General features: G+C 45.9%; 1 protein-coding gene across 5 annotated transcripts in view; it reads left to right on the top strand.

Annotated features, from left to right (window-relative positions):
• Positions 1-968: 968 nt before the first annotated feature.
• Positions 969-14,535, top strand: part of NISCH (nischarin) — a 34,169-nt gene continuing 20,602 nt past the window's right edge. For 4 of the 5 annotated variants that reach the window (XM_053669267.1, XM_037134672.2, XM_053669269.1 and 1 more), the window contains exons 1-4: positions 969-1,191; positions 3,298-3,381; positions 4,289-4,471; positions 14,064-14,112. In XM_053669267.1, the coding sequence (XP_053525242.1) occupies positions 1,096-1,191; positions 3,298-3,381; positions 4,289-4,471; positions 14,064-14,112 (412 nt within the window). In that variant the 5' untranslated portion in view covers positions 969-1,095. Of the gene's footprint in view, positions 1,192-3,297; positions 3,382-4,288; positions 4,472-14,063; positions 14,113-14,535 lie in introns of those variants that run through there. The other variant, XM_053669268.1, reaches the window with a different exon arrangement.

Genomic DNA, 14,535 nt, shown 5'->3' with positions numbered 1-14,535 from the left:
TGCTAAGAGAAGCCTCTAATGCTAAGTTCAGAGTACAGTGCTGTGGAACTGGTGGAGAAGTCACTGGCCCCCCTTAGGACAGAATGGTCTGGTTCCTTCAGCCAGAGGTGCTACAGGAAGTACACCCCAGACTTCTCATCTCATCCAAGCAGTACTAGCTCTGGACTTCGGCCAGCTGCATTCAATCATCCAGCAAACACATCTACAAATGCCCCACCTATGCCAGATTCTCCCCTTCTCATCCAGCTGAGTTACCACCACCTTTTTCTAGGTCTGGGTCTTCCCCTGGGTTAGGGCTGTCTCTATGCCTATGCTTCTTATTCCAACACTATAGTTCCTGGGTTTGGGGACAGTCTGTCGCCTCCCCCATTTCAAGCTCTAGTAGGACACCATCTGGGATCCTTGTACCCAATGTGGCCTTCCTTCCATCTTCATCCTGCTGCCCTACACTGACTTTTCTCTAGAGAACTATAATAGCCCCCTGACTTGCAAGGCAGGACACTTCTTGAACTAACCCACTCAACTGTCCAGCGGCCCACATGACAGAGGATATCGAGTCTTGGAAAGGTTAACAACTGGCCAGAGCTGCTCTGAGATGTAAGCATGCCTGGTATCTTCTTCAACCCTCTCGACCTACGGAAAGAGAATGAGCCCAAGAGCCAACTGAGGGGTCATTATTTCCTCTTTTTTCAGAGGAGGACACTGAGGCCGGACGGAGCAGCGACTTGCTGCAAGCAGCCAGGAAGGTGCCAGGCCTTCTGTCCTCCCTCCCAGGTACCAAATGGTGTTGCCCAAAACTACCCGCCAAAGGCCTCAGTTTCTCCCTAGCTGCAGACTGCAGCAGGCTACGCACACCAGGTACAGACTACGCAAGCGGCAAGGCCTGCGCAGTTTGCGCACGCGCACCAAGAATAGTTGCTGTCAATATACGCGCGAGGGGCGGGGCGAAGGCGCGAGGAAGCGGTGGGGCCAAGATGGCGGTGGGGCGCGCGACGGAGGTGGGGCCGGGAGACCGTGGGGACCTAGGGGCGGTGGGACGCTGACCCCGCCCCCTGCTGCTAGTTGTCTGCGCCGGGCAGCTTTGGAGCCCGGAATATGGCGACTATGTCCCGCAGCTTCGGGCCCGAGCGGGAGGCTGAGCCGGCGAAGGAGGCGCGCGTCGTGGGTTCTGAGCTCGTGGATACATATACGGTGTGCTGAGGGCGCGGATGCCCTAACCGGGCGTGGTGGCCGGAACCCGGAATCCGAGTCATGGGGGTTGGGGAGGTGTGGGCTCCATGACCAGGGAGGTATGGGTAACGGGCCCGCGATTTTGTTTGGATAGGAGTGTCTGGGAGGGGGATGTTGGCGGCGTAGGTCCGGGAAGAACCCCACGGGAGAGGTTTGGGGAAGGGGTACTTGTTCAGGAAAGCAGGGTAAGGTTGGGGAGGAGGGAGGTTTAGATGTGGAGGAGGCGCCTCTAGATTTTTTAGGCCGAGAGGGGCGCCAGCCTGGGAGGATAAGACAGGGGGTCCAGGAGGAGGGCATTAGGGAAGGGGTGTCTGATGAATGGAATTCGAAGAACCCTGCAGTCCATGTAGGAGAGGGAGCAGGGTTTTGATCTGGGGAGCTTGGGGTCGCAGTTGAGATTTGCTCCAGAAACGAGGGCGGATTTGGGGTCCTGAGGTCCTGGGGATCAGGCAGAGACAAGAAAAGAAGAGGGATGTATCTCATATGCGGGGGGGGGGGGGGTCCCTCAGGGCTGAAAATGCAAGACCCAGGAATCTGAAGGGTCTGCATTGGCTTTGGGAGCATGTTGAGGCTACAACCCCCCCCCCCCCCACACACACACACACATAAACGCATTATTCAAGACTGGGAGAGATGGTGGATAGGAATGGTTGGCGGGGAGGGGGGGTGTTATTCCCGACTGTGATGGAGTTGGATGCCAGGCCTAGGCCTGATAGGCTGCCTGAGGTGGGGGCTTACTGAGCATCTCCCAGCAACCTGTCCTTTGTTCCTAGAGGGTGGGAGCCTTTAGACTGCCTTTGCCCTATTACTTAGGCTCTCATCCTAACCCTCCTCAAGAGAGTCATTTCTTCTTTCTTAAGGTGGATGAAGGGGGAAGGGGGAGGGAAGCTACCAGGCTGTGAAGAGGGTCTGAGGGAGGATCCTGGAGCAACAGGCCAGCCCTGGAGAAATGGCTGCTTCTCTGTGGAGGCATCAGCTCGGTTGATTATTTTCTCCTCTCCCCTGCTTGCTGCAGAAAGGGGTGGGGCACTAGGACCAGGGGTCCTCCTCTAGGTGAGGGTTGAGTTCTCTAAGCCAATGCTCGGCTGGCCATCAACCACAAGCTGCGTTGAGCTGGATGGTCAGCTCAAAAGAGCTGTCTTTACTCCACAGTGCTGAGCCCCTCCTCTGAATGGGAAAGAGGAGGTGAGTGATCCCAGGCCTACCCTACCATTTTGTTTCTGGGTGTGTTGAGTTGAGTATTATTAACACACCTCCCTTTTCATTGGACACTTGCCACATGTCAGGCCCTGCACAAAGCATTTTGTATGCATTACTTTATTTCATTCTTAAACCTATCAGATTTTATGATGGAGGAACTGAGGCTCAGTGAGAACTTAAGCTCCCAGTTACTTATATAAGTGATTCATACCCAAGACACAGCCAGTAAATTTCAAGAGCCAGGTTTTGAACCTAGGTTTTCCTTAACTCCAAGGCCCAGTCCCCTAACCTCTAAGCCATTTTGCCTTGATAGTCCGTCACCACTCTCCCCTCCCCCCACCTCTTCCCCATTGGCTTTTTAGTGCTTTGACTCTTGGCTCAGCAACAGAAATCACAGCTATTAACCAGCTGAAAGGGTTGGAAAAAGGCCTGTTTCCAGGATATAGGCAGGGTCCCTGAGGAAAAATAGCAGAAAAGGTGGCACTGCTAGACCTAGCCCTCTTCTGCCTCCCTCGGAAGTCAAGCTTACCTGAAGCTCTGGTTGGATTGGGCTTTGGGTTATCTGGAGAATGGAAGCAAAAAACCAAAGAGATGCCTTGTCATAATAGTCACCTTTTTTGTTCCTCACTGTTGGACAGAACCACAGACTTATCTCGTGTACCTGCCACATCCAATGGGTAGGCCATGCAGGAGGCCGAGAGAGTGCCCTGCTGCACAGCAGGAGTCAGGTGCAGAGGCTGGTGGGCAAGAGCAGCCTAACTTTGGCCTAGGGTTGAGATGGTCTGGGCGTCCTACAGCTATTGCTAGGGTTGGAGTGGGGCTCTTCTTGTTACTGACTAGGCAAGGACTGATTATTTTCCCTTTTAGGTTTATATCATCCAGGTCACTGATGGCAACCATGAATGGACAGTCAAGCACCGCTACAGCGATTTCCATGACCTGCATGAAAAGGTAATGAGAGCTGGGGGACCTGTGTCTCAGGGCTTGGGGGCTTTTAGGCCAAGTTCTCATTGTGCCGTGTATTAGTTTTAGAACAAAACAGACTCCATACCTGTAGTGTTCTCCAATAAACCAGTTTATTCATTTAACTAGCAAAAAAAAACTGGTGGCTCCTGAGAGTTTAGCCCTAGCATGAGATAATGCACAAGGAACATATTTGAACTTCAGTTTTTTGTTTTTTATTTCATTTTAAAGAGAGGAAGAGAAATATCAGTATATGAGAGATACTTCAAGAGATTGCCTCTTGCACAGCCCCAAATGGGGGCCTGTCCTGCAACCCAGGCATGTGCCCTGACTGGGAATCAAACCAGTGGGTTTTCAGACTGGCACTCAGTTTACTGAGCCAAACCAGCCAGGGCTGAACTTCAGTTTTAAGATTGCCAGTTCTAGCTTGGATATGAGATGCTGGGACACTTTCCTGAGGAGGGAACGGATTTGAACTTGGTCACCCTGCCTGTAGCTATTCCATAGCTTATACTTTAAAACTGGCTGTGATTCCATTTCTTTCTTTGCTTTTAGAAAGAGATGCCTTTTTCTGGGTCATTTGCAGCCGGAGTGTTTTAGGCCACTGCCCTGAGTGGTTTCCCTTCTTGTGTGGAGAAAATGGTGATTTTTAGATACCTAGAGGTCTCCTTTTCTAAATGTCTTCAGATGGAGCTTGCAGATGGAAATCGTGTTGGTGTTTCTAATACTGACTGAACTTGATAAGGCCAAGCCCAGATGCACGGGTTTGATCATTAATCCTGGTACAGCTGCCACAAGCAGCTGAGGAAGTCATGTCAGGCATCAGGTGCTTGCCTTGGTCTGGCACAGTCACAAAGCCTCTTGGTCTGTGGTTAACTTGCGTATGTTTTCACAGCTTGTTGCAGAGAAGAAGATTGATAAAAATCTGCTTCCACCCAAAAAGATAATTGGGAAAAACTCAAGAAGCTTGGTGGAAAAGAGGGAGAAGGATTTGGAGGTCTACCTCCAGACACTCCTGGCCACCTTCCCTGGTGTGGCCCCCAGAGTGCTGGCCCACTTCTTGCATTTTCAGTTCTATGTAAGTTCCTCTCAGGTCTTCTCTTTTGCCTGCAATCCCACAACCACCCAAGCTCAAGGTAGCAAACCACTATAGACCTTATCTTGAAGGAAAGGTGGGCTGGAGTTTGATCCTGAGGTTGGAAGATAGAGGAACATCATGCTGGTGGGGATGGGGTGTGGGCAGTAGCATGTTTATTGGCAGATTTGCCTTACATTAGAGGGACTACAACTACAGAGAGGCTTTCTTCCACCATAAGGCATTTTGGTTAGCAAAAATGGCCCATGGGTGTTTAAGCTGGGTTTCCATCCAAATGGATGGGGTAGATTAGAAACAGCTAACACCTGACATGAACTAGTGTTGAGTTGTTGGTTCACAGCTCAAGACTCAGAGATTAGTTTGTATTGGCAGAATTGCCATCTTGGGGCATTGTTGGGGTATAGGGTGTGAGTGAGGGTGGATAACTTTGATGAGGGTGTACGTAGTGGAGCAACTCTGCACTCGTTTCTGGATAAAGGAGCAGCTTTCAGAAGCTGCCGGTGACAGGGTGAGCTGGCAGGCTTCAAGGAGGGAAGTTTGGCAGTGTGAAACCAAAACATTCACAACAACCATTCCACTTTTTAAAATTGATTTTAGAGAGAGAGGAAAAGGGGGGCACCAATCTGTTGCTCCACTTATCTCTGCATCATTGGTTGATTTTTGTATGTGCCTTGACTGGGGATTGAACTGCATTATTGATGTATCAGGACAATGTTCCAACCAACTGAACTACCCCACCAGGACACAATTTCACTTCTTAGAATTTATTCTTAGGAAAATAGTTAGGAAACTGTAGAAAGGATTTAGGTAGTCATTCCAGGATTATAGCAAGATACTGAAAAATAAAAGTCCAACATGATGTGATTAAAAAAAGAAAGAAAGAAGTACAACCAGATCTTTGGATATTCTGCTAGAAAAATGATGGTGTGGCAATGAATTTGTTGACATAGGAAAATAAATATATTACTATATAAGAAGAGCAACCTATAAAACAATATGTAGAGCAGGGGTGTCCAACCTTTTGGCATTTGGGGGCCATACTGGAAGAAGAGTTGTCTTGGGCTACACATTAAATACATTGCAACATGTATTCACACACACACACACACACACACACACACAAAATGTTTTAAGCCCTGGCTGGTGCAGCTCAGTGGATTGAGCACAAGCCTGTGAAGCAAAGGGCCACCGGTTCGATTACCAGCCAGGGTGCATGCCTGGGTTGCAGGACAGGTCCCCAGTAGGGGGCACATGAGAGGCAACCACACATTGATGTTTCTCTCCCACTCTTTCTCCTTCCCATCCCTTCTCTCTAAAAATAAATATTTTTAAAAAACATTTTAAGTAAACGTACAGTTTTGCATTGGACCACATTCATAGCCATCCCGAACCACATGTGGCCCATGGGCTGCAGGTTGGACACCCCTGATACAGAGTATGGTCCCATTGTATTAACAAAGATTTTATGTTTGTCTAGGAAAATTCTAGGTTATACACCAAAATAGTAGTAGTAGTTATCTTTTGGTGATAGGTTTTTTTATTATGATGATTATTTTTCATTCTCATCTGAGGACATGCTTATTGATTTTAGAGAGAGGGGAAGGGAGGGAGAGAGAAAGGGAGAAAAACACTGATTGGTTGCCTCTCACATGTGCCCTGACCCAGGACTGAACCTGCAACCCAGGCCTGTGTCCTGACTGGGAATGGAACCCATGACCTTTCAGTGTACCAGCCAACATCCCAACCAGCTGAGCTACACTGGCCAGGGCAGGGTAATAGATTTTTTAAAATTATTTACTCTTTATGTGATAAAGATAGGAAAGAATCCGCTCCTTTTTCAGGCTCACTTTGTAGGAAGGGACTTATGGGGTTGTATTCTTAAAGGTCCAAACATGTTTAAAATACAACTTTTCTTGAAGTATTTTCAGAATAAGACAGCTGAACCTTTCTTGGAATGCTAGATTGAGCCTGGACATTTGGTAATAGCATTAGTGTTGGGACACTGAGCTTGAAGGGGTCATGTGGGGGAAAGGATGGCAGTGACAGATGGGATATGTATATATGATTTGGATTTTACTTAGCATGTACCAGAAGTGTATGTGATTAGCAGCAGTTTCCTGGTGTAGATATTTTTTTGCGTTTACTTATGTAAGAAAAAATGCACAAGTCTTACAGATAAACTTTACAGGTTAGTATTTTAGGAAATACTGTACTTTATGGGCACAACCATAAGAAGGAACATAACTAACTTAAAAATGGAAATACCCACAACTGCCAGAAAAATCACCCAGAAACACATCTAGAATTGTATAAAAGCCTGACAACCAGGAATTTAAATAAGCTATATTCATCCAGACAAGGAGGTGGAGTAGAAACATGGAGTCAGGGTGGAGAGGACTTGGGTAGTGGAGCAAGCCAGGGCAGGAGAGGTGGCCAGTGGAACAGGCAGCCCCACATTCATGTGTAGTGGATAAAAATCAGGAAAACACCTTGTGAGCGAGCGAGCCCTGCCCCAGGCCAGACCACTCAGCCCAGGGATCCAGCACTGGGAAAAGAAAGCCTCATAACTTCCAGCTATAAACCCAGTGGAGGTTGGGGTGGCAAAAGAAATTGCTGATTTCTCAGGTGAATCCAGAGTGTATGTAAACCCACCCACCCTGGGGATTACAATCAGGACAGCAGTTGAAGGGATGCCAGTCACACATGGGAAGTGGGTGAAGTGACTAGAAACGAGGCAAGAGCCAGGCAAGCCCCCAGAAGTCAGTCAGCAGCCAGCAGCTGCATTGTCCCCTCTTTGACTCTTCCCACACACACATGGAGCCATGGTGGCCCTGCTCTGGCAAATACCCAAGGCTCTGCCCCATACAACTTAACAGGTGCACTAAAATGTAATCTAAGTGACTCTACCTAGTACACAGATTCGGAGGATGCCAAAATCAGAAGACAAAGAAATATGGCTCAAATGAAGGAATAGAGCAGAACCCCAGAAAAAGAACTAAGAGATTTGGAGACAGCCAACCTATCAGACACAGAGTTCAAAACATTGCTAACCAGGATGCCCAAAGGTCTAATTAAATACGGCACAAGCACAAGGGAAGAAATGAAGGCTCTACTAGGGGAAATAAAAAAATTTTACAGGAAACCAACGGTGAAGGGAAGGAAGCCAGGATCCAAATCAGTAATGTGGAACGTAAGAAGGAAATAAACATTCAACCAGAACAAAATGAAGAAACAATTTTTTAAAAACAGGAGAATTTAAGAAGATTCTGGGGCATCTCCAAAAGGGCCAACATCTGAATCATAGGGATACCAGAAGGAGAAGAGAAAGAGCAAGAAATCGAAAACTTAATTTGAAAACATAATGAAAGAAAACTTCCCCAATATGACAAAAGAGATAGGCAAATCCAGGAAGCTTAGAGTCCCAAACAGTTGGACCCAAAGAGGAACACACCAAGACGCATAAGAAAAATTCCAAAGGTTAAAGATAAAAGAATCTTGAAAGCAAGAGAAAGGCAGTTATCTACAAAGGAGTTCTCATCAGACTGTCAGTTGAATTCTCAAAAGAAACTGCGGGCAAGAAGGGAATGGCAAGAAATAGTCAAAGTGTTGAAAAGCAAGGACCTACAACCTAGATTACTCTATCCAGCAAAGCATTCATTTAGAATGGAAGGGCAGATAAGGTGCTTCCCAGATAAGGTAAAGTTAAAGGAGTTCACTGTCACTAAGCCCTTTTTTTTTTTTTTTTTTAAGATTTTATTTATTTATCTTTAGAGGGGAAGGGATGGAGAGAGGGAGAGAAACATCAATGTACGGTTGCCTTTTGTGCATCCCCTGCTGGGAACTGGCCTGCAGGGAACCGGCCTGCAACCCTGGCATGTGCCCTGACTGGGAATCGAACCACGATTGTCTGGTTCGCAGGCCCGCGCTCAATCCACTGAGCTACACCAGCCAGGGCCATCACTAAGCCCTTTTATTGAAATGTTAAAAGAACTTATTTAGGAAAAAGAAGATCAAAACTGTGAACGTTAAAATGGCAAACAACTGAATCTAAAAACAGACTAAGCAAACAACTAGACTAGAAATAGAATCATAGACATGAAGATCACTTGGAAGATTATCAGCTAGGAGAGGGGAGGGAGAGAATGGGGTGAAAGGTATAGGCACTTAGAAGCATAATTGGTAGGTTCAAAGTAGAGGGATGTTAAGAAAGTATAGACAGTGGAGAAGCAAAAAAACTTACATGCAAAACCCATGGACATGAACTAGGGAGGATTGCGGGAGGGAAGGGGGGAATCAGGTGGAAGGGGCCAAAGGGGAAAATTAGAACAGTAATAGTATAGTCAATAAAATATACTTTAAATAGAAATACTGCACTTTATGAAGCTTTGATTAGCTATTTAAGGATAAAACTTGCTAAGCAGCCCTTTTGAATTATGACCTGGGTCTTTGAGGAGGTAGTCTCTCCAGATGCCTCAGGTTTTCTCATTTCTGAGCATGGAGAGACCTGCATTTCTCTTTGGAGATATGTTTGCCTGAGATGTTCTTGGGGTTGACCCACATGTGTGATTGTGGTTTTGTTCATGCTTGGAGTAATATGGACATACTTAAAATTACTGTTATCACACAGGCCCCTGGGTTATATAAATCCAAGAAGTTAAAAGAGTAATTGAGCCTTCATTGAATTAAATCAAGGTTTCTCTCCCTTGGCACCGTTGACATTTAGGGCTGGGTAATTGTCGTGGGGGCTGTTCTATGCATTGTATCACAGCATCTCTGGCCTCTACCCACTAGATGCCAGTAGCACCTTACCCATCCAGTTAATCACAACCAAAAAATGTCTGCAGACTTTGCCACATATCTGCCTGAAGGGCAAAATTGCACCAGATCTGGAACCACTAGATAAGATCCTCAAATGAGTTTGAACAAACAGGGCCTAAAGATTTGTCAGCCTTTGCTATAGACTGGGAGCACTTAGAGAATGTTTCTTTTAACCTCTGTCCCATCTGACTCCTCTCTGAAATCGTTCCCAACATGCTCTACCTCTCGTGGGGCTGACATTGGACAGGGTGGACCCAGGGAACTCTTACTTGGCTGAGGTGTGGGTTTCTTTTTTTTTTTTTAGTTATAATTCACATACCAAAAAAAGTTCACTCTTTTAAAGTGTACAGATCCCTGGTTTTTTTAGTATATTCACAAGTTGTGCATCTATCACCATTAATTCCAGAACAGTCATCCCCCCAGAAAGGAACCTTGTACCATTAGCAGTCATTTTCCATCCTGCCCTGCTCCTAGCAATCACTAACCTACTTTCTATCTCCATGGTTTCATATCAATGGAATCATACAGTATATGGCCTTTGTGACTGGCTTCTTTCACTTAGTGTGATGTTTTCAAAATCTTTTCATATTGTAGCACAAATCAGTACTTTGGTCCTTTTTAGACTGAGTAGTCTATTGTTTGGATATATCACATTTTGTTTATCCACTCATCAGTTGGTAAATGGATTATTTTCACTTTGGGGCTATTATGAATAATGTTGCTATGACCATAGAGAAGTTTTTGTGCGGACATGTTTTCATTTCTGTTGAAAGTAGAATTACTGACCCATATGGCAACTTTAATTTTTTGAGGAACTGCCAATTTTTTTTCATAGCAGCGGCATCATTTTACATTCTCACCAGCAATGTATACGTTCTGAATCACTCCACATCTTTGCCAATGCTGTTACTGTTCATTTTTTTAATAGCCATCCTAGTGGGTATGAAGTGTTATCTCATTGTGGTTTTGATTTTTGCTTGCCTAATGACTGATGATGTTGAGCCTTCATGTATTTATTGATCATTAACATATCTTTGGAAAAATGTATTCAAATCCTCTGCACTTCTAAAAGTCAGGTTATCTGTCTTTTTTGTTGTTGTGTTATAATTCTTTTTTTAAAATATTTTATTGATTTATTTTTAGAGAGAGTTGAAGGGAGGGAGAAAGAGAGGGGAAGAAACATTGATTTGTGAGAGAAACATTGATTCATTGCCTCTCACATTCCCCCAACTGGGTACTAAATACACAACCCAGGCATGTGCCCTGACTGGGAATCAAACCGGCAGCCTTTCTATTTGCAGAATGACACTCTACCCACTGATCCACACTACCCAGGGCAGGCTGTAATTCTTTATATATTTTGGATAGTAGACCCTTACGAGAAATGTGATACACATTTTCTTCCATTATGTAGATTGTCTTTTCATTTTCTTGATAGTGTTATTTGAAACAAAAGTTTTAGATTTTGGTAAAGTTTATTTTATCTTTTTTTTTCCCATTGGTAATCATACCTTACTTAATCCAAGGTTACAAAGATATACAACTACTACGAATTGTATTGTTTTAGCTTTCATGTTTAGGTCTTTGATCCATTGTGAGTAGTATATGGTGTGGGGTAGGAGTCCAACTTCATTCTTTCGTATTATGGATTTTAATGGTAAGGAAAGAAAGCACTTCTGCTTTCCCAGCCAGTTCTGACTGAGATGGAGAATCTGGGTCTGGTGCGGTCCTGGGTTGCAGTGAGAGGGCACTGGGCCTGTTGCTGTGCTTTCTCTTCAGATAGCTGTTTCCCCAGACTCATCCCAGAACCCTATAGAGCAGAGGTTTTCAAATTCAGTAAAGTAGAATCCTGGGGAGAATTCCAGCACTCCATTTTGGGGGAGACTTTCTAACTGTGGACTTGAGAGGCAGGCAGAGCAAAGTTTCTCTCACAGTCCAGCTGCTCCCAAGTCAGGCATCTAACCTCTCTGTGTCCCAGTTCCTCTTTTGTAAATTGGAGAGTAATGACCCTGGCTCTTGAGAATTTTAGGAGATGGCACAGTGAAGGTAGAGGGCCTGAAAGACTGATGACCTGTGGCAGGTGCCAGCCAGTACAGCCTGTCCTAGTAAGGAAAGGGCCTCCGTTCCTTTCAGTGGTGGCACCTAAATTTTCTTATTTTAAAGCCAGTTGGCTAGAACAAAAACACTTTTTGAAAATTGAAATCAGGAGCTACGATGGAACTATTATCTTTGCATCAGCCCTTAGCATTCTCATCCATCGTTTGTTTTGGTTGTAAAGTACTAAGGCTGTAAATGGTAACATTTCTTTGCTACATAGTCTTGGAGCTCTCTTCAGTCAGTTTAGGCTTGAATCCCTCAATGGGGAATTTTTACTACCTCATTCCTGCTAGAATGCCTCATCGTAGACAGGGGTACAGTGTGTGTGTGTGAGTGAGAGAGAACCACACAGTGATGTGTAACTGAGCCCTTTGTTACGCCCCATTGAGTGCATGGCTAAAGCATGTGCCAAGTAGAGGCATCAGGCCAGCCTGGAGGTATGCTTTGAGTACAAGCGTGTGTGCAGTAGGGTGCGGCTGGTTATGGGGATCCTGTGTGCACAGATGTGCTCATCAGCGCGGTAGCCGTAGAGCCACAGCCCCACTAGTCCATGGCATGTTTGCGTGCAGCTCACACTGCTGCCTGAGGCTGCACAAGAACACGTGGTCTTGGCAGGAACCTGATCAAATTGGTCTATGATACATTTGGCTGGGGGGGGTTATAGTTTTTAAACACAGCTAATAATATTTTTTAATAAAAATTTCATTGAGGTAGAAAGAGTGTCTTTAAAAATATACACTTCAATTCAGACATTTGTGGCACCCTGAAGCACTTTCAGTCCCTCCAGCACAGGGTGAGTGGGCATGTGGGACAGGGAATCCTTTGCCCCTGGGAGACCACCTAGGAGCCCCAGAATGAGTAACAGTGGGGATGGGCTTGGAGCTGCTCAGGACTCAAGGCTCTCCAGGCTGCAGGGGGAATGGGTAGGTGCAGATCTGGAGACAGGGCTTGGTTCTCAACTGTTGGAAGAGAAAGGAGCCTTTGGATTCAAGCTCTTCCTAGTCTTCAGTTCTTCACAGCAGCCTAGGAAAATGTAAAGATGTAATTGAGTTTAAGTTGTTGCAAGAAACTAAAGTTGAACTCCAGTGTGAACTGATAGCCTCCCCTCTCTAGCTGGGGCACTCCGGCTTGCAGCCTGCCCCTGGCCCCCTGATGGCTCTTTCACATTCGGCCCTGCATCTTTCCAGACTGTGAGCCCCCTGATGCTGGGGCTGTGTTTTCTCATTCTTTGGCTTTTTGTCTATTTGTTGGAGAGGATGAGTGGATGTCAAAGTTATTCTCGCATTATATATGAACTGCATTTCATGCAGATTAAAAAAATAAACACATTTTTAGAAGATATCATAAAGTACTAAAAGAAAACTTTAGAAAACTATTGTATAATCTTTGGGCGTGGGAAGAGAACCCAGAATTTACAAAGAAAAAAGTCATAGATTAAACAACACAAAAGTGAACCACCATGAGCAAAAGGAAAAGTCATACGCAGACAGGGGGAAGATATTTGCAGCACATGTATACAAAGTAAGAAAGAGACAAGCCAAAGAGAAGGAAAAAACAGGAGAGGGACACCCTGTCTCCTGTAACCTGGTGCTTTTCGAGTCTTGTAAACACGTGACTTGCATATCCTGGTGGCAGAGAGTTAGGAAGGCAATTGTGCAACCTCCATCTGGACCTGTTTATAAAAAGTCCTGATGGCTGCCATCTGTCAGTTAAAATTCTTACCTGCGGGATATGGGGCTGAGGACCCAGGGGCCCTGCCAGCCTCACGGTTATGCCACTAAAGTGCTGCAGCTGTTGGTTGTGTACGAAGAGGCTTCATGACCAAGTTCTTGGGTGTGTGGCTTTGCTAGTTTCTAGCTACACAGAACTGGAGAGTTACAATACCTCTCAGCTCAGTTTACTCATCTGAGAAACAGGTTCCCAAATGATGTCTTCTCATATAGGGTGTTGATAAGATTGAGTGAGCCACCACATCAAGAATACTCAGGCCATTGCCCATCATGAATTAGGACCTCAGAACTTGACTGAAGACTTGTCCTTGTCGTGCCTCTTCCATCATAACATTTGAAAGAGAGCTCTTTTCCTCCCTCTTTCTCGTGACCCTGGGGCCATGTGGCACTGTTGCAAGGCTTGAAGGACTGAACACTGGAAGAAAGCAAGTGCTCACTCTCCTAAGACGCCTTTGAAGCATGAAAGAAAGTAGCAATGGTCACTGTCAGGGAGGGTGGGCTTTGGGAGGCCTTTTATCTCACAAAGGTCATGGGAGCCCCTTTTCCAGAAGAAACAGGACTTTCTTCCCATGATGCCCTCTCCAGGCTCTCCCAGGGCCAGTTTTGGGAGCTGCTGGCTTCCATGCTTGACAGCCGCACTTTGCCAGCCTCCTGGGTCTCGTGCTGTCAGCCAGCGCCCGTGTGAGCTTAAAAGTTGCAGTGTTAGTCTGGTTTCTGTTCTGCTTTTGAGGAGACGTTTTCAATGTTTATATAACTGGAAATATTTAATTTCCCTTTCTATGCACTTCATTACAGGTTTACTGTCTCCTTTATTCTGTCTAACTTTATGGAGAGCTGGTGTTGCAATAGCAGAGGGGGTAAATAGGGAGTGCGCTAGTCCCAGTGATGGGACAGGAGGACTTCCTAACTGGGTTTTGTTTTCTCTGCAGGAGATAAATGGTATTACTGCAGCTCTGGCTGAGGAGCTCTTCGAAAAAGGTATGTGGTCAGGGGTCCCCAAAATACTGGGTGCAACTTGCCCACCCTATTAGGGAGCCAGGGGTACAGGGTGGCACAGAACTCCATCGGTTGGTCTGTGCCAAATGAATGCTGGGACTCACCTCCCTACGGTTGCCCAAGGCCCTGGATCTGGTCCACAGCTAAGCCTGTCCGGCCCCCTGCCCTGCAGGCAGCCAGGTCTGAGGAGCTGTGGTACTTCACCACAGGGCTCCCTGATTCCTATCTCGAGGGCTAACCCCAAGCTCAGGATCTAGTTCAAAGCCCTGTGGTAGAGTTCTTGAAGGTATATGGCATCATGTCCTCTTGCATCTGGTTTATCCTTACCTGAAAGAGTTCAGATGACAAACAGGAGCTGAGCATAGGTCATAGCCCTGCCAGAGAGCATAGTTACAGTAGCTAACA

Source organism: Artibeus jamaicensis, unplaced genomic scaffold (assembly GCF_021234435.1).
Source record: "Artibeus jamaicensis isolate MK-2021 breed Jamaican fruit bat unplaced genomic scaffold, CSHL_Jam_final contig_519, whole genome shotgun sequence".
NCBI classification, from domain to species: Eukaryota; Metazoa; Chordata; class Mammalia; order Chiroptera; family Phyllostomidae; genus Artibeus; species Artibeus jamaicensis.
The sequence above is the reverse complement of the archived record's forward strand: the minus strand, read 5'-3'. Positions and strand labels throughout refer to the sequence as shown.